This window comes from Fistularia commersonii, chromosome 1 (assembly GCF_037954325.1).
Source record: "Fistularia commersonii isolate RoL2024-O1a breed Wild chromosome 1, RoL_Fcom_v1.0, whole genome shotgun sequence".
Lineage (NCBI taxonomy): Eukaryota > Metazoa > Chordata > Actinopteri > Syngnathiformes > Fistulariidae > Fistularia > Fistularia commersonii.
The window spans coordinates 2,043,629-2,062,187 of record NC_141284.1 but is presented as its reverse complement, the minus strand read 5'-3'; the positions used below and the strand labels follow the sequence as shown (position 1 = coordinate 2,062,187).

Below are 18,559 nucleotides of genomic sequence, written 5' to 3'. Positions count from 1 at the left end.
GAGGCGAGATTCACCCTGGATCCAACCAATCAAATTCAGGGTCTCAAACGGACCTCCTGCGTGTGTTTGTACTGTGGGAGGAACCCGGGGAACCCTGAGGAACCGCAGCTCAGGAGGAACCCTGGTCACATGACCTCACAGGTGATTAAGAAGGAGGCGGAGCTCCAAGGTGAACCTGTTTATTTACACATGATTGTTAGCATGAGACGTTAGGAAGCAAATACCATTTAACACCGCCCTTCAGTTTTCAATCCCCCCACCCCCACCCCCCGCCGCGTGGCTCCGCCCCCAAAGAAGCCCCCAACCAATGAAAACGCCTCTCTCGTGCGAGTCCCACGTGACGAAGCACAGGTTCAACATGCAACGGCAGCTGGTGGCTGCACGAGACGGGCACGAAACGAACACTGAGCCCCCCCCAATCCCTCCGGTCACATGACCCCCTCCGCCCGGTCACATGACCTCCCCCCCACAGGCCCGGGATAATAAATACAGGAAAATATTCATGTTTATACACAATATTATAGATGGAATTCAATTGTACAAGTCCGCCATCTGTAGCCATGACAACGCCACCATGTCATTGCCGATGCCGAATTTTGGAATATCACGATAATTACTTTTGTCAACCTTTTTTTGTCAACCTCCCAATGTGAGTCCCCGCCCACTCGATCGACACCCAATCGGGGGAGACCTAGTTAATCAATCAGCTTGTTTGTTTGTTTGTTTGTTTGTTTGTTTGTTTGTTTGTTTGTTTGTTTGTTGAAGCGTGACGGGGTAGAGGACGCCGCGCGTCGGTGGCTAGCGCGTCGCTGTCTTGGGCTTAGTTGACGTCAGAATGCTAACTTCTGAGGTCAACGCTAGATCGCTAGCATCATTTCATCTGTGTCTGTCGCTGCTGTCGGTTTGCTCAAGTGGGATTTTTGTTGGAACGTCGCTAACGTCATTTTCACCAATGGGAGTCGCTAGCATTTGATCAGGCTGCTAATAGTCAGACTCTCTAATTGGAAGGCTAGCGCCAGATGCCGTGTTGCTAATATCAAGCCGCTAAGCTGCCGTTCTGGGTTGAGAACATGCAGTCACGATAAATGGAAGTGTTAAGGTGTAGAGCAGAAACAGGAAGTTGTCTTCAGTTCAACTTCCTGCCCGCAAGCCCATAGTTGCGTCATGTGACTGGAATTGCCCGCTTTTATTGGACGCTGCCGTAAAAAGTGTATAAAACTTCATGTCAACATTGTTAAGGCTGATACAGACCGTTCTGCTAGGAAGATTAGCTTAGCATGAAGTATCAGCATGTGTGCTGACTGAAGGATTTAGATTTTCCACTGTTAGACATTTGATTCCTACGGATAGAAAGTGAAATACAGTTACTAATTGCTATTTTGGGTAAAAGCTCTGAAAACGTTTTTCTACATTTCAACAATATTTCCAAAATTGGGCTTTATTTGCGCTAATGGGGTGTCAATGGGCCGATAATTTACATGAAACATCTTAAATAAAATAAATGAAAATGTTTTATTATAAAATCTTCAAATGTCTAACAGCAGATCAAAGATTCTTATCAGACCTTCTTTTTTGAAATGTTTCTTCTTTAGCCAAACGGCTAAACGTTATGCTAAACTTTCCCGTTACGAGGGACGATTCGCTTCGTGCAACATTCGGCGTCCATTTGTAAATATGTGAACTGATGTCATTCCTGTGATGTCCAACTAGCACGTAGCTTGGCATGTTAGCACAGGGAGGCTAACGACATGAGTTGGCATGTTTGGTGTGCGAGTTTGGGAACGTTTGAAGAACCTCTGAAGATATCCATTTTGTTCTCGATGTTTTTTTCCCCGCCAAACTCAATATTTCAACGCCTGCGATGAACTCAACGCTAACATTTGTGTAGCATTCCTAACCCATCACCATTTAAAGATCCCTAAAGGTTAGAGGACGTTTTTTTGCGGGGTGGATGACAACTTGGACCCTCCAGGAACGTATTCCGAGAGCATGTATAGAGCGTTCCATTTGATATCCTGGAAAACGTTGTCGTACCAAAGTTCTGGTCCCACCAAACTTCCCAAATAAGTTCCTCCTCTCTGAAAGTTTTGGGAAATGTTGTGAAAAGGAACAATGCTGTGCGTCCGATCAGGAACCGATGGAGGACATTTTCCAAACCGGTCTTCCAATAAAAACCTGATCATTTTTCTAACATTCTGGAAGGAACTTTGACCTGCAGGAACCAAAACGAGGACGTTTCCAGAGTTCTCCCATTTTGTTCTGCCAGGGTTTGAAGAATGTCCGAGCAACATCAAGCAAACGCCCCCCGCCCCGAGCGCCTGATGCTAATAAAGCTAAGTCATGGGAAAGCTGATCTTTAAATGTCAGATGAGAGTTAACAGGGATGTAATCAGATGTCGGCGGTCCCAAAATGTTCTTGTTGGTCCTAAATATGGGAGGAACGCAGCAACGACCAAGAACGTCAGGAGGCAGCATTGGAAGGTGAATTGGCGTTTTTCCACCGCGAAACGTCCAGCCCAAGTTCCGCCGCACCTTCAGTTCGGGAACAACGGTTGAAAACGTCCTACCGTGTCTGTTAGCATGCTAGCATGTTGAGGTCCAGATGATTCGTGTGATGTTTGCGTGGAGGAGCGGAGCGATCACTGGCAGTGGGCGGCCTTATTGGGGGGATCTGAAGCGGCCGTGAAGCCGTTGCTTAGACTGTTGGGGCTCGGGGGCGTGGCTGGAGGGGCCGGAGTGGGCGGAGCCTCCGCCCGTGGCGAGGCCTCCACCACGGAGCAGCTCTTCTGCGGCAGGCGGGGCTGGACCAGCATGGACTTGGGGAGGAGAGACACCTGCCGCGGTCCGTCGGCTCGTAACGGCGGCCTGCTGGGGGCGGAGCTTGCAGGGGCGACCTCGGGTTTGGCGGGTTTGGGGCTGCGGGGAACGCCGGGACCGGGGGCACTTTGGTCTGAGGGTTTGGATTTGGTCTCCTGTGGCGGGAGTTGCGGGGCGGCGGGTTCGGCCTCCGGTTCTGGCGGGGTGGAGTCGGTGGATTCGGGGGGCGGGTCCTGCTGCATGCTGCTCTGCCTGGACGTACCCGAGCCCGGCATCTCGCAGCTGTCGGTGCGACGCCGCGAGCCCTCGTGCATGCGGCTGGTGGCTACCACGGCCTTCATGGCGGCCTGTGGACGAATGTCACCGTCAGAGAGCATCATCTACACGTAGACGTAGAATCAAACAGGAAGCAGTGCAGGGGGTCAGAAGGTTGTGGTTGCACAGAACTAGACCACTAGCTTGGGGACTTAGCCTTGCCTTGTACAGTTGAAGAGTTAGCTTAGCTTTGTAGAGTGAAAGAAGAAAGCTCAGTTTTGTAGAAGTGGAGAGTAAGCTCCGCTTTGTAGAGTTAGACAATTAGCTTAGCTTTGTAGTTTTAGACAATTAGCTTTGCTTTGTAGTGTTAGACAGTTAGCTTTGCTTTGTAGTGTTAGACAATTAGCTTGGCTTTGTAGTTTTAGACAATTAGCTTTGCTTTGTAGTGTTAGACAATTAGCTTAGCTTTGTAGTTTTAGACAATTAGTTTTGCTTTGTAGTGTTAGACAATTAGCTTTGCTCTGCAGGGTTGGCTTGGTTTTGTAGAGCGAGAGAGTTGGCTCAGTTTAGTAGAGATACAGAGTAAGCTTAGCTTTGTCATGTTGGACAGTTAGCTCCTCTGACATCCAGTTTATGCCTCACCTTCTTGAATGGTGATAAAAGGGTTTAATCTCTCGGCTCTTCTGGATGTTCTAGAATGTTCTTAGACCGGAAGGGTCCAAGCAGGAGTGTGAAATGGGTCGGTACCCTCAGACAGCTGGTTCTGTCTCAGGATGTCTATGGACGTCATACTAACAGCTCCACCATTTGACCGCAAGGAACCAACTAGAACGACTGTAACCAAAACAGGAAGTCACTGGGTAACGATTGTCTCTGATTGGATGATGCTCCAAGTGAGGTCGGAGCGCATGAGGAGAATCAGATTTTCACAGACTGGTGACACATAGATGATCCCGGTTCCTCCTCGAGGACGCCGGGGAAGCTCTCACCTTGAGCTTACGCCGGGCGTTGAACTCTTGGAGCTTCCTCTGCGTGGTGTCCATGTGGGAGAACCGGGCCGCCTTTCCGAGAACCCAGGGGTGCTGGAGGGCCTCCCGCACGCTCAGGCGCTTGTGAGGGTCCAGGACGATCAGCTTACTGACCTGCGGACAGAAGAGACGCTCCTGAATCCCTGCGTTAGCTCGAGTCCCTTGTCAAGACGCCCAAGTCCCTTCTGAGTCATTCGGGACCATTTTAAGACAAGTGAGCCCTCCAAACGCACAACCAAGTCCTTCCAGACAGGTCTTCAGTCATGTCGGGAGAGTTCAGAGCCCAGTCAAGCGACAAGAAGTTCTGTATTTGGTTCGGAACCGACACACCTAGGGGACTCCAGCTGTGTACATGTCAAGTTGACGGAGACAACAAGTTCCAAACATTTCTCAAATTTGTCCGAGTCATTAATTACGAAGTTCTGAATCCCAGCTGGTCCCAGGCCCGTCCCTCCGATCCGACGAGACTCACCAAGTCCTTGGCGTTGAGAGAGACTTCGTCCCACCACGGAGACACAAACTCGTAGTCGCAGTTGAGGATCCGGCTGTACATGTACTGATCCCCCCGCGGGTCGAAGAAAGGTTCGAAGCCACAGAGTCTGAAACAAGACGAGACCCGGTTCAGACAAGCGGTTCCCCGGGACACAGACCCGGTCGGAACTGGGGCCGGAGCCAATCCCTGTGACCTCTGACCCCAGCGAGGTCACATTCTCTGCTTCGGTTCCGGGTCGCCATGTAAGGAAACATGTACTTGTATGCACCTTTGTTACCTGTGTACTGGTGTATACTCTGCATACACTACGCTGTGTGCAGTGTATATACGAGTATATACACTACATTAAATAAGACAATCACACTTTATTGATCCCGATTGGGGAAATTCAAATATATACTGTATAATATATACTGTATGTCGTTTATATACCCACTTACATTTCATCTAGTATCTTAGTTTGAGAGTATTTCAGCTTCATCACAGCTCCACTGATGGGAAGAAACTTTCCAGAACCTTCCTGACCATCGGACCTGCTTCTGATCAGAGCCAAACACAGGACAACCCAGGGGACGGAGTGTGTGTGTGTGTGTGTGTGTGGGGGGTATAGTGTATATCTGTGTCCTTGTGTTTGTGTCGTGTGTATCAGGTGTGTGTTGTGTCTTTATGGTGTTTGTGTGTGTATATCCGTGTATTTATGTTTCTGTGGTGTGTAGCAAATGCGTGTGTTGTGTCTTTATGGTGTGTGTGTGTGTGTGTGTGTGTGTTTGTCTATCTGCATGTTTGCATATCTATGTGTGTGTGTGTATCTGTGCATGTTTTTATATCCGTGGATGTGTGTGCACGCATGTAACTGTGCGTGTGTGTATAATTGTGTTTCTGTCTGTGTGACTGTGGTGTTTATCTGTGTCCTTCTGGATGTGTGTGTGTGTGTGTGTGTGTGTGAGTGAGTGTGGTCTATGTCTGTGTGTGTGTGTGTGGTGAGTGTATATTTGTATTTCTGTCTTTGTGTGGCTGTGGTGTATATCTGGTGTGTATCAAGTGTGTGTGTGTGTCTTGTGTCTTTAAGGTGTGTGTGTGTGTGTGTGTGTGTGTGTGTGTGTGTGTGTGTGTGTGTGTGTGTGTGTTGCACTCACAGAATGTACAGGATGACTCCCACTGACCACATGTCCACTTCAGGTCCGTAGGCGTTTCCTCTCAGGATCTCTGGAGCTGCAGGCAGACGAGGCGTTCAGGATTCCCACAGAGCAGAGGGTTCTTGAACGCATCGCACACATTTCTTTCACCACTGAGACTTTCTCTTCTTCTTCTCAACCTTTTTCCTTAACTCCTGATCTACTGCACCTTTCACTGTGAATACTACCGCCGCTGTGAGTACTCTTACAGCGAGTACTCCACCTTTAACCACTGCAACACCTTCCAAGTACTCTGGCAAACACCAACGCTACACGCAGTCCTCTTGTGGTGCTGCTGCGCCAGACTCACCGCAGTAGCCCGGCGTGCCGCAGACCGTCTTCATGGTCACCTGGTCGTCGATGATCTTGGACAAACCGAAGTCGGCTGGAAGAGAAGAGACCGCGTCTGATGGTGCTCGTTTCCATGGAAACATAGCCGAACAGGCCGGGTCTGCGGGAGGTTACCGATCTTTAGAGGAGCGTCCAGAGACAGGTCGGCGTACAGGAGGTTCTCCGGCTTCAGGTCCCGGTGGACCACGCCGTTCTCATGGAGGTACTGAAACACACACACACACACACACACACACACACAGTTGAATATCAGCACAGCAACTACACCAGCCTTCAGGTGGGGGTGTTGGCAGGAAGTACAGGACAGATGGTCTCCTCAATGTCTCCTTGCCAACCGCACACTTCCTGTCTCAGCCAACTTTACACTCACAGATTCAGGGGGGATGAAGATGAAGCTCAAGCATCATCCAAGGAGACAAAACTACACACTGATTTACACAAAACTACACACTTATCCACATAAAAGTGCACACTTATTCTTATAAAACAACACACTGATTCATACAAAATGACACTCATCTTTATAAAACTGCACCATAAGAAACTGCACACAAAAAATCATAAAACTGCCGTCATTTCCGGACTATTGAGCGCACCTGAGTAGAAGCACCCGCTAAAAGTAACTAAATAAATCTATGGGTACATATGTAGGCCGCAATTGTCTATAAGCCCCGGGCGTCCATGTTAAAGTCGTCTTCTTCAGTGTCGGAATTTCACAGCCTCGGAATTTCATCAGTCCGATGTGACGAGGCTAAAAGTTTTAGCGACGTGAAGCTAGTTAGCCCCAAAAAATCCATAAATGAGCCACATTGTTGTTGAAGCCGCAGTGTTCAAAGCGTGTGAAAAAAGTAGCTGAAATTACAGTATACATTAAAACAACACGGTGATCTACACAAAACTACTTCTGAATTTAAACAAAACTACACAGTCATTTGCATAAAACAACAGTTTTATGAAACTACATACTGATTCATACACAACTACACACTGGTCGACAGAAAAACTGGTTTACATAAAATCACAAACTGGTTTACATGAAACTACGTACTCATACAAATACAAAAACAACCGCTAAGTATTTACATGGAAAAGTGACTAGAAAAATCCAAATCTGGAAAACGTGGCGTAGAACCCAGAGGAACCTTGTCCACACGAGAAGCACACACTGCTATTGGTAACAGCTAGGCTTTGTGGTTCCAAGCTAACTGTATTAGCCGCTTAGACATGAGTGTCATTTGTTAGCATGGACTGGTGGGCGTCCTGCCGCTGTTTGTCGCTAAGTTTAAGCTAGCGGGCTGCGACACACTATATGTTGAACTCATCGTAAACAAAGCAATTTCATTGGTCGACTTTGTTTAGCGTTGCGCGGTAACAGACCGGTGAAGGTCAGAGGTTGTTGTCATCGGCCCACAGCTTGTCCGCCATGTTGATGTGTTAACGGCCGGGATGGTTCAACGCAGCAGATTAACACAACACGCATGTGATACAGCAAATACAACCCGCAGTAATCCCACACACACACACACACACACCAGTCCCGCTTTTACTTTTATTCAAATTTCTTTTTCCTCTGCATTTCTGTCTACTTCCTGTCTTTTATGTCTGAGTATGTTTTTTTTTTTGTTTTTGTTTTTTTTCCAGCCGCTCGTCGATTATGTCCAAGTGATTGACACCTGTCAATCTTGTGGTCATCGTACCTGTCAGGTGAGTCCGGCAGGGTAAAGCGGCAGCGAGTTTTACGATTAATTAACTTGGCTAGAGCTCCGTAACATCATACACACATACACTGACCTACATCCAGTACTGAAAACATACGCCTGCGTTGTGCATGCATGTATGTGTGTGTGTGTGTGTGTTTGTGTGTGTTAATCCTCCAGTTTTAATCTGTTCAGCAGCAGGATGCAAGCTGATGTTGTATAAAAAGCGGCCAGCTGCATGTAACCACACAGCATTATTGCTGTTATTGTTATTCTTATTATTTTTCATTTTGATTGTTGTTATTTTTTGTAACCGATGGACTCTGGTTATTCCCGACAGGCCCTGAAGGCCTCTTTCTCACCGCCACAGCCTCCAGGATCTGTTTGATGACGTGCGCAGCGTCTCTCTCGCTGTAGTAGCCACGCTCCACGATCCTGGGGAGACAGGAAGTCACATGACCCAACCTTCATCAGATGAGGGCCGGTGTGTGAGACCTTGGACTTTGGTTTGTTAACATAAGCACAACACCATAGCAACGTCAGCTCTGTGTGTGTGTGTGTATGTGTGTGTGTGTGTGTACCTGTCAAACAGTTCTCCTCCAGTCACCAGTTCTAGGACCAGAGCGATGTCAGTGTCCGTCTCGAAGATCTCCTTCAGCTGGATCTGACACACACACACACACATTTAATATACATTTTATTATATTTATATTAAAATATAAATTTAAAAAATATATATTTCATATTTTCATGTTTGATTTTTAATGTATTTAATTTACACTTAAATGTTCAATTTGTAGCAGGTGAATCTGATTGAATTATTTTCCGATGAAATATTCTCCAAGCGAAGCTACTAACTCTCCAACTCTATGAAGCTAAGCTAACTCTACAAAAACTAAGCTAATTCTATAACGCAACTAAGCTGAGCCAATTCTCTACTTCTACAAAATGGAGCTAATGCTAACTTTTTTAACTCTACCTAGTTGAGCTAACTTGCCAACTCTACTAGTCAAAGCTAACTCTGCAAAACTAGCTCAGAATTAAACTTTTGTGTGTGTGTGTGTGTGTGTTTCAGACAGGAAAACAGTACTCACGATGTTGGGATGGGAAAGACGTAGAAGAACTCCGATTTCCGTACGCACTATTTTCTTGTCGATCTGAGAAAGAAGAGAAAACATCACATTGGTGTTTTAATACCTGATGGACAACCTGAGGTTCTGGAACTTTGATAAAAAAAAACCTTGACTTACAGGTAACTGTAAATATTGGAAATAAAACAAAATTAAGAACAAAGAGTCATATTTCAGAGACCAATCCGAGGAAACAAGGAAATTCCTCTAGTTTCAGCTGAACGCCCTGCCCAATCAGGAGCCAACACCCCGCCCCTGCTAGCAGATGCTAATGCTAGCTAGCCATCAATGTATTCCAATGCCCTTTGATTCTGCCCCCATGCCATGTGACTTTACCCACACACTCCACCCCCAAACAATTTAACCCCGCCTCCAGATACTTTGGCCCCGCCCCACACCTGTTGATTGACTTTACCCCCGAAACCTACAACTCCGCCCCCAGACCTTCTGACCACGCCCCCATACCTTTAACCCTGCCTACAGACCCTCTGACCCCGCCCCCAGACCCTCTGACCCCGCCCCCATCCCAGTGTTTTGACAAGCTGACCGTCTTCTTGAGGACCTTGACAGCATAGGGCTTCTGGCTGTGCTTCTCCAGGCAGCGGTAGACGACGGACGTGGCTCCTCTGCAGACACAAACACCCTCGTCAGCGCGTCACACTCGCACCATCAGTGAAAAACACGTTTTTCCTCCATGACCTGCCGATTTCGTTTCTACGCCGCGGTCATTACACACCTAACTTTGGTGGAACTTCTCGCTCGCCGTCTCCTGAAGGCCTGCAGCTTCCAGCGAGCTGCTCGCAGGTTCGCGGAGACTGGATTCATTTTTCAGTACCCAATTTTCAGGAAGGGCTTGCAGTTTTCAACTCATCTCAATACATTTGTTTATTACGCAAATCTTCCTTTGTGTGTGTGTGTGTGTGTGTGTGTGTGTGTGTGTGTGTGTGTGTGTGTGTGTGTAATGAGGGATCTGGTATTCTGCCGGGACAGATGGAGGAAACAGATCCATCTGTAAAGCCACACAACGCACACACACACATACACACACACACACACACGCAGGGCCATCCTGGCCGTCTCCATGGCAACAAGACACCTGGTAACAGGGCTGGTGGCAGCAGCTCAGCGACACTTTTCTGAAAGAACCCGACGACGTCGGTGTGTGTCGTTGTTTGTTGTCGCTTTGTTTTGGTTTTTTTAGCTTGTCGTGGAAAACAAACACACACACACACATACACACACACACACACACACACACACACACACATACTCATTCACCTTAAAAGCCTGAACTCCACTCACTTCCCATCCCTGTGGTATCTCCATGGAGACGGGATCACAGGGATCTATTATGAAATTCAATCTGCAACTGAATTCAGGATCAGCGGAATCCGGGTTACTTAATACCAGAACTATTTTAAAATATGTGGACATTTACAAATCTTCCGATTCCAACCGGAAATGAACAGAGAATGGATGACTTCACGAATTATCTGATTTATTATTTTTTTATCAGGCAGGTAGTTAATTATTTGGTCAGTTAAAGTTATGTTTAATAGATGTCTAATAAGCCCAAGAATTCACAGGCTTTTATTTCGAAATGTCTCAGAACGTCTCCTTACCTTCGATCCCTGATTGATTGATTGATTGATTGATTAATTGTATCAGTTCCTTACATTACCAAGGTTGTAACTGCATCCTGATGCACTGTTTGTTTCTCCCGACCTCGTCGTGTGTGTGTGTGTGTGTGTGTGTGTGTGTGTGTGTGTGTGTGTGTGTGTGTGTGTGTGTGTGTGTGTGTGGTGTGTGTGTGTGTGTGTGTGTGTGGTGTGTGTGTGTGTGTGTGTGCTCGGTCCAGACCTGCCGAGCTCGGAGCTCAGGGTGTAGAACTCCTCCACGGTCCCGTCCCGCCGCGATCCGTCCACCCAGAACTCCTCCGGCTCCGAACCGGGCCGGGACGTCGGCATGGCGACGGAACTCCCCCGTGCCGGGACCTGGAACCGGAACCGGGAGACCCGAGGCCGAGATCGCACCGAGACCAGGACCGGGAATCGGGTGAGATTTAAATCCGGCACGGATTAGCGGGGACTCATTAAGGAATCGGACCGGCACCGGGACCGGGGATCCACTTGCACGCAGGTGAAAACGGCGGCTCTCCTCCGGGAACTGAACCGGGATCCTCGTCGTGCGGGTCCCGGCGGGCCCTGCAGCATCCCGGTCCGCTCCGTCCCGCAGCCTCGCCGGGGCTCCTCTCTCCCGATCCCGGGCTTTTAACGCCTCGTCCCCCCCGCCCCTCCCCGGCGCAGATCCGGTCGCGGCCCCCGCAGCGGAACCACCGGAGCCCGGCCGCGGTTTTCTCCCGGAAACGGGCAGCAGATCCCCGGGCGGCGCGCAGCTCCGGCTCCGGGCTCAGACGCTCCAGATGTCCGCTGGATCTGCGGAGGGAGCCGCTGCTGTAATCTCCTGGCCCCGCCCCCCGCAGCCGCGGCTCGACCAATCACGGCGCCACGTAGCGGGCAGGCCGCGCTCCCGTTGGTCGGCTGACCTGTCGATCAACGCGCGCCATTCTGACTAACCTCAATCCGTGACGGACACGAGCGTGACATCTGGAGGCCGCGAGCCCGCGGAATCAAACCCGCAACCCCGCGGGGAGGACACGCGCGAAACACGCACGCAAAAGCAAACACACACACACGGTGAAACACACGCATACGTTTGAATGCATGAATGCACACATAAACACAACACACGGATAAACACACACGGTGAAACACACACATACATACACACACACACACACACGTTGAAACACAAACATATACACACAGAGAGAACACACACTTGGTGAAACACACAAACACGCACAGAGTAAAATAATAAACACTCACACACACACACACGGTTTAAAACACACATACGGTTAAACGCATACACACACGCGCGCAGTGAAACACGCACACATAGACACACACGTGGTGAAACACACATACTTACAGACTCACACTCGGTGAAACACACATACAGTAAATGCACACACACGGTGAAACACACACGCCCGGTGAAATACGCACAATCACACACGCATAAACACACGTACGGCTAAATACACACAGTTAAACACACACACACACACACAGATCCATTGATAAAAGTGAAAAGGTTTGAAACATTTATTAGGAAGAAAAATTTGAAAGGAAAACGCTGAAAATGTTATGTAATATAAATGTTATGATTAAGCAATAATTCATAATTATAGGTAATTACTGATCGTTGTCATTTATTGATACTTGACAATTATTGATCATCACAAGGAAAAATAATCTCCATTTTGGTGTCGTGATCAACGAGAACAAGAAACGTCACACATTAAACATTTCAAACGATCAATGACAACATTAGTGACCGATTGATCAGTGACAGCTGAGGGGTCGCTCGTCCGTCTGCAGAATTCAATCAACTTTATTGACTCTATCAGACAGTTGAAATCAATAATCAGTCAGAGGTGATCAGACCGTCCTCCCAATCACCGATCGATCATCTGATTGATCAGAGGGGACCAACGTCATCTCCTCACTCCCTCTATTCCCACCTCTTATCCATCCTTTTGTTCTTTTCCTCCTCCTTTCCTTCTAATCCCTATATTATTTTCCTCTTCATCTCCTTCCATCCCCTCCTATTTCTCCTCCATCCCTCCTCCTCCTCCCCTCGGTGTTTCGTGATGACGTAGCAGACCATGTGATCCGGACTTCCGGTTCACTTCTCGCCATCTGTCAACAACCCGCAGAGGGATCCGGCAGCGCGACGTGTCTCTGGCGACCACCAACTCCACATCCCTCAAAAGAACCGGACATTTTTACCGTTTCCTGCGTAAGACATGTGTGTTTCCGGCTTGCTCTCGGCGGCGCTGCTGCCGTGCTGCTGGCTCCTGGCGGCGCTGGCCGCCGCCGCAACTGACACCGACGCTAGCGTGGCGCCGCGGGCCGCCGCGACGAGTCCGGTCCCCGCCGGGAACTTAACCGACGAGGCTCGGAGGAAGATGAACTCCATTTTCAGCGGGATGAACGTGGACGGCCTGATGATCCAGCGGGCGCTGTACGCCCTGGTCGGGATCACCGCCGTCGCCGTGCTCTACTTCCTCATCCGGGCCGTCAGGTCAGTCGCCGATACCGGAAGTGTAGACGCACCGACGCGGGACGGGAAGTTCTGACGCACCTACGTGAAGCGTTGATCCGAGCCGAACTTTCACCCTTCCGGTTCCCTCCGGGTACCGTCATGTGCGCCGAACCGACTACCGGACGGTCCGGAAGCAGAACAAACTTGTCAGTTGTGTTTTTTTCTCAAAACAGAAAGTCGCGGACGGAAGGAAACCTTAAATAGGGCGTTTTGTGAACGGGGTTCTGCTATTGATTAGTGAAGGGCTCGAATCCACGTAAATTATTAACAAAACCTCCTAATCGATTTGTTTTCGATATCAATTGTTTTTTTTTCTTCCTATTTTTAAATCCGAAGGCCATCAGGAGAACGTCTGTATGTTTAAAACTGCCTGTTGGATAAAACTATCAATCTTAGATCAGTTCTATTTGATTAGATATAATTGAATAAAACGCCGTATTCTGTGATTTAAATCTTTTAGAGTAAATTTACAGTTATAAACAATGTAAGTTCAGTTTATGTTCGTTATAGCTGATACTATTTATAGTTTGATTGAAATTAATTTGCTTAATCATTATATTGATATCGGTGATTTCATGTATTATATATCACAGCATTGAAGCCATGATTTCTGATTAATTGTGTGTGTGTGTGTGTGTGTGTGTGCCAGGTTGAAGAAGCCGGTCCCAAGGAAGAAATACGGCCTCCTGTCAAACTACGACGACCAGCTGGAGATGGCGGGGGAGAGCGAGGAGGACGATACGCTCTACGAGGCCCGTAGCCTCCACAGGTCAGAGGTCAGGGGTTAAAGGTCAGCGCTCACAGCCTGACTGCCTGCCATTGTTTTGTTTTTGTTGGGTGTAGTGCTGCCTGTAGAAAGACTGAAGTTTGGTTTGCTGTTAGCCCATTTTCTTTTGTGAATGGGAAATTTTCCCAAAAGTAGAACAAGTTGTCCAAAAAAAATGAAGTCCTTTTCCTTGGTACGGTTTTCATAGTAAAGAAAAACATCCTTATCCTGCAGCTGCAGTCAGAATCCAGTTCTTCTCTCGATAAAGGCTTGTACCGTAAATTCCTTCGCGGAAGCCGCTACTTTTTTCACACGCTTTGAAAACTGCGGCTTTTACAACAATGCAGCTAATTTGTGGATTTTTATAGGGTAATTACGGTAGCTTCCACCATCACAGCGGACAAATGAAACTGTTTCCCTAAACCCACTCGCATTTACGATAACTCTTCAGATCAGCCATTTTGTGCTTTTTGCACACGCAACCCATCATGAAAAGACGTGCGGAAATTCATTTGACGCGGCTGCCAAAGAATAAAATCTGTTTGGGAAGAAAAGTATTTGCATAACATACCGTTAGTTGTAGATGTCATTTATTTCATTAACATTTTTCAAAAACAAATCTTTCCTGTAACATCTTGCTGCATTAATGTGTCATGTTTCAATGGGGAGATCGATTTATTTTTTCTTTTTAAAATGAACAGATGTGGCCTATATGAAGGTGTGCTCTATAGTCCAGAATTTAGGGTATATTTTAGGGTATATTTAACCAGAATATTTGTAAATACAACCAGTTTAGATCTTTCATGTATTCCACAGAAATCACGAATGTCATCAATATCAATTTCTTTCTCGTTTTTTTATTGATCTATTTTTTACTGTGATTGGTAAAGCGATGGGTTTTGTTTTAATCGTCACCTCGATGTCTGATCAACGTGACCCGTCTGTCGTCAGTCTGCGATCGATCGGCTGACTGATTGATCTCTGTGTCCTCAGATGAGAACGTGGTGACCCACGCCCACGACCGTCGATATTGATTATCGATCGGAGGAAGGAAAACGACCAAAGTTGTGGATGCCTAAGTTTCTGCGGCCTCTCCGACAACCAGACGATTCTTCTTCTGTGTTTTTTCTTCTGTTTCTTTGTTTCCACTGTGAGGTTTTTTTAATCCTGTGGAGGGCGACGCGCCGAACTCCTGCAAACCTCCCAGACAGGAGGGAGGAGAGAATCTTCATCACGTTCCTTCAGATCCAAACAGAAAGTGGTTCTTTTCCTCCGCTTCCTGCTTCTGGTTCTGATCCGCTAGCGTTCTTTACGCCGCTTCTTTGCCTTTGTTATTGTTATCTAGATCGGGGACGGTGGGGAGGCTTCGTTTTTTTTTTTTTAACCAACGAATCAAAATCGAGTTGGAGCCGTGACACTCCGATCTTGATCAAGTGATTGTCCTCCCGTCTTTTTCTCGCCCGGCCCTGAAAAGGTTCATTTTTCTTTGAAATCGTGATTTAGGACAAAAAGCTGAAAAAAGAAAATGTCTCTTTCTTTTTTTTTTTTTTTTTTTCCTTTTTTTGATGAAAGTCGAGGGTCAAAGGAGGAAAATAAATATTTATTTTTCACGATAAAAGTCGTTTTGTTTGAATCCAGGCGAAGGGCGGGCAGCCGGTGCAGTCCCGCAGCCCGTCCAGCAGAGAGCGCCGGCTCTCGTGGGTTTTCCAGGTTCTGGATCCTCAAAGATCGGGACGGACCGAACAGTTAATAAGTCAGTTAAGTTCCTTTAATTGTCTTTTCCCTGGAATGCTATTACTCACTACTAAATGTGAGATTAAAAAAAATAAACAAACAAATTCAATGAAATGAGCAATAAAACAGAGTAAGTGTCAAAGTGTTCAGTAAAAAATAAATACAACTTAAAGAGTCCAAACTCAAACGTTTATCATTTGATTTTCATCATAAAACATATTTGATTTTTTTTTTTTTTTTGTTGTCAGGGTTTTCATGTGTTAGGAAACAAATGTTCATTTTGACATTTATAATATCAAGAAAATGTGACTATTGAAAGATTTACCAAAATTCATTGTCTCTTAAAAAATACAGAAATCTTTAATACCATGAAATATATTTCAATTAAAAAAAGGTAAAAAAGATTCTGTCTCTTTTCTTATAAATTATTTGAAAAACAATTAAAATTTTAAATGAAAAGGACAAGCGTCTTGATGGCTTTAAATTTCTTTTTTATTATTTAAGAAAATATCTGAAGATGGGCCGACAGGAAGTATCAAAGCAATTGGTAAAGAAAATACAACTTGAAAAGTCCAAACATTTATCATTTGATTCCTATCATAAAACATATTTGTTTTTTGTTTTTTTTGTCAGGGTTTTCATGCGGGAGGAAACAAATGTTTATTTTGAAATTTATAATATCAAGTAAATGAGATGATGGAAAGAATGACCAAACTTCATAATTTCTTAAAAAAATAGAAATCTTTAAAACCATTAAATATGTTCATATTGAAAATTGAAAAAAAAATTATATCTCTTATAAATTATTTTAAAAACATTTTAAACTTTAAGTGAAAATGACAAACATCTTGATGGCTTTAAATATCTTTTTATTATTTAACAAAATATTTTAAAATCTTTCAGAAACAAAAATGTAATTAAAGTCAATTAAATTATGGATCTTCAACTTTTTTTAAATGAATAAGAAAGAAACTATTCATTTTCAAGTGGAATGTGATGTTTGATGATGTTCATTTTGAGTTAAGATATATTTTATTGATTGAAATTCTTTTGTTATGGCAGCACAGCAATCATATTATCTGTAAATGTAAAGCATTTGTAAATCATGTAAAGCATTGTATGCAAAAGACTTCCTAAAATAATTAGATAACAATGAAAAACAAAACAAAAATTAAAAAATAGACAAACACAACAACAATAAGAATGATGCGGATAAAGGATTAAAAAAAGAAAAATAAACAACGGAGTTTATTTCAGTTCAAATGTCTGTTATTTACTTCTGTCTTATTATCATAACTATTACTTATTAATGGATAATAATTCGTTTTGTAGTGGTAGTTGTATTTCTGCTAGTTCTGGCCCAGAGCGCCCCCTGCTGGTCACCGATAAAAAAAAACAAACATATTTGAACCCTTTTCCATACCAGAATAATAAACTGTTTCTCTGGCGTCGAGGCTCCAGGTCGGTCACATGACCTGCGACATCACATCCTCATAAATCTCCCCGTTCCGTTGGATGTCAACGCAGACGTTTTCCCACCTGAAGTCTGGACGGGAGGTTAATGGGGTCAGAGGTTGAGGGGGTGGAGCCTGTCGCTAAGAAGGCCGTGATTGATAACCATCTCAGCCAATCAGATCCCCCGACACACAAAACAAGGATGGCTCGGTCCCTGGAGGACTGAGGAGTGTGTGTGTGTGCGTGTGGGAACTGTGGAGGAATCAGCATCTCACACACACACACACTCACAGATTCATCGATACTTTTTTTAAAAAACATATTTTTACCCTTTTAATTTTTTTTTATTTCCCCTTTGTCATATTTAAAGTTTATTTTTCTTCAATATTTAACAGTGGAATTTTTCATATTATATTTACTATAATTCCTATTGTTCTTTGTAAAAATCTGAATAAACTATACATTTTTGGCGGCCTTTTTCTTTATTTTTTTTCACTGTTGTTTAGCCTTTTGGTCCGTTTTTATTTATTTTTATGCAAAGTTTCTCTTTATCACAAACACAAACACGGACATCACACTGAGCGAATGTGTGTGTGTGTGTCAGCGTGTGTGTGAGACACTTCTTCATCCTCAGTTCCCACAAACACACACACTCATTCTGGGGTGTGATTAAACCAACCCATGGTGTCCTCTGGGAACAACCATCCTTGTTGTGTCTGATTGGCTGAGATAGTAATCACACACACACACACACACACACGCACACACACACACTGAATTCTGTCTTTTCAATTCAGCATTTTTTTTGCAGTGATCTTCTTTATTCTCCTAAGTTTGACTGAATTTTTATCTACTTGAATTTTATTTCAATTGTTATGTTTATAGACCATTTTTTCCATCCATTTATTTAGTTATTTACTATATTTTCATATTTTAAATTTAATGTTTTTTAACAATCTAAAAAGAAATCATTGAATTCAACTGATTCTAATCCATTCGTTGTTTTTGTTTTATTTTATTTTCTCTTTCTCCTCATTTCTTTTTCTTCTCAGGCTGCTCCTCAGCCAATCATCTGCCTCCCGTCGTCTCCTCGGTGTCTCCAGACCAGACACCATGGAAGATCTCACCTCCAAGTTCTCCTCCTTTCCTTTCCTACTTTATCCCACCACTGGATCTCTTGGTGCTGCTGACCTTCATCCCTTCACTTCTCCACTCCTCTAGATCTTCCTCCACCTGCTCCTTGCTCATCATGGAGGTTCCTGTTTAATCTCCCCCATCGGCCGACTTTTTTTTTCTGTTCATTTTTTTCCCAATTGATATTTCTATTTTATTGACATATTTTCTTTTGTTAATTCTTTTTTTTTTATTTTTATTTTTTTTCATTTTGAATCCTCAAAACTTAAAAATGTGTTTTTCGATTTTTATTTATTTGCAAATCATTGTGTGTGTTTTTCATTTTTTTAACCCTTATATTCATATTATTAT

At 45.0% G+C, this 18,559-nt stretch overlaps 2 protein-coding genes across 2 annotated transcripts; one reads left to right on the top strand and one right to left on the bottom strand.

Moving 5' to 3' along the window:
• Positions 1 to 163: 163 nt before the first annotated feature.
• LOC147237064 (calcium/calmodulin-dependent protein kinase type IV) lies at positions 164 to 11,383 on the bottom strand. Its single transcript, XM_086142484.1, has 11 exons — positions 10,807 to 11,383; positions 9,494 to 9,572; positions 8,911 to 8,973; positions 8,398 to 8,480; positions 8,179 to 8,251; positions 6,234 to 6,324; positions 6,079 to 6,153; positions 5,730 to 5,805; positions 4,573 to 4,699; positions 4,062 to 4,214; positions 164 to 3,164 (listed from the first exon to the last, which is right to left on the bottom strand). Exons 1-11 carry the CDS (start codon positions 10,911 to 10,913, stop codon positions 2,640 to 2,642), a joined length of 1,452 nt encoding a protein of 483 aa, XP_085998610.1. The 5' UTR covers positions 10,914 to 11,383; the 3' UTR covers positions 164 to 2,639.
• Positions 11,384 to 12,684: 1,301 nt separating this feature from the next.
• fam174c (family with sequence similarity 174 member C) lies at positions 12,685 to 16,858 on the top strand. Its single transcript, XM_086142609.1, has 3 exons — positions 12,685 to 13,098; positions 13,769 to 13,888; positions 14,879 to 16,858. Exons 1-3 carry the CDS (start codon positions 12,821 to 12,823, stop codon positions 14,880 to 14,882), a joined length of 402 nt encoding a protein of 133 aa, XP_085998735.1. The 5' UTR covers positions 12,685 to 12,820; the 3' UTR covers positions 14,883 to 16,858.
• The last annotated feature ends 1,701 nt before the right edge of the window (positions 16,859 to 18,559 follow it).

Coding starts and splice junctions, on each gene's coding strand:
- fam174c (XM_086142609.1), top strand. CDS start 12,821: ATGTGTGTTTCCGGCTTGCTCTCGGCGGCGCTGCTGCCGTGCTGCTGG. Junction 13,099..13,768: donor TTCCTCATCCGGGCCGTCAG/GTCAGTCGCCGA, acceptor TGTGTGTGCCAG/GTTGAAGAAGCCGGTCCCAA.
- LOC147237064 (XM_086142484.1), bottom strand. CDS start 10,913: ATGCCGACGTCCCGGCCCGGTTCGGAGCCGGAGGAGTTCTGGGTGGAC. Junction 5,806..6,078: donor CGGCACGCCGGGCTACTGCG/GTGAGTCTGGCG, acceptor GTCTGCCTGCAG/CTCCAGAGATCCTGAGAGGA. Junction 4,700..5,729: donor GGAGTCATCCTGTACATTCT/GTGAGTGCAACA, acceptor GTCTTGTTTCAG/ACTCTGTGGCTTCGAACCTT.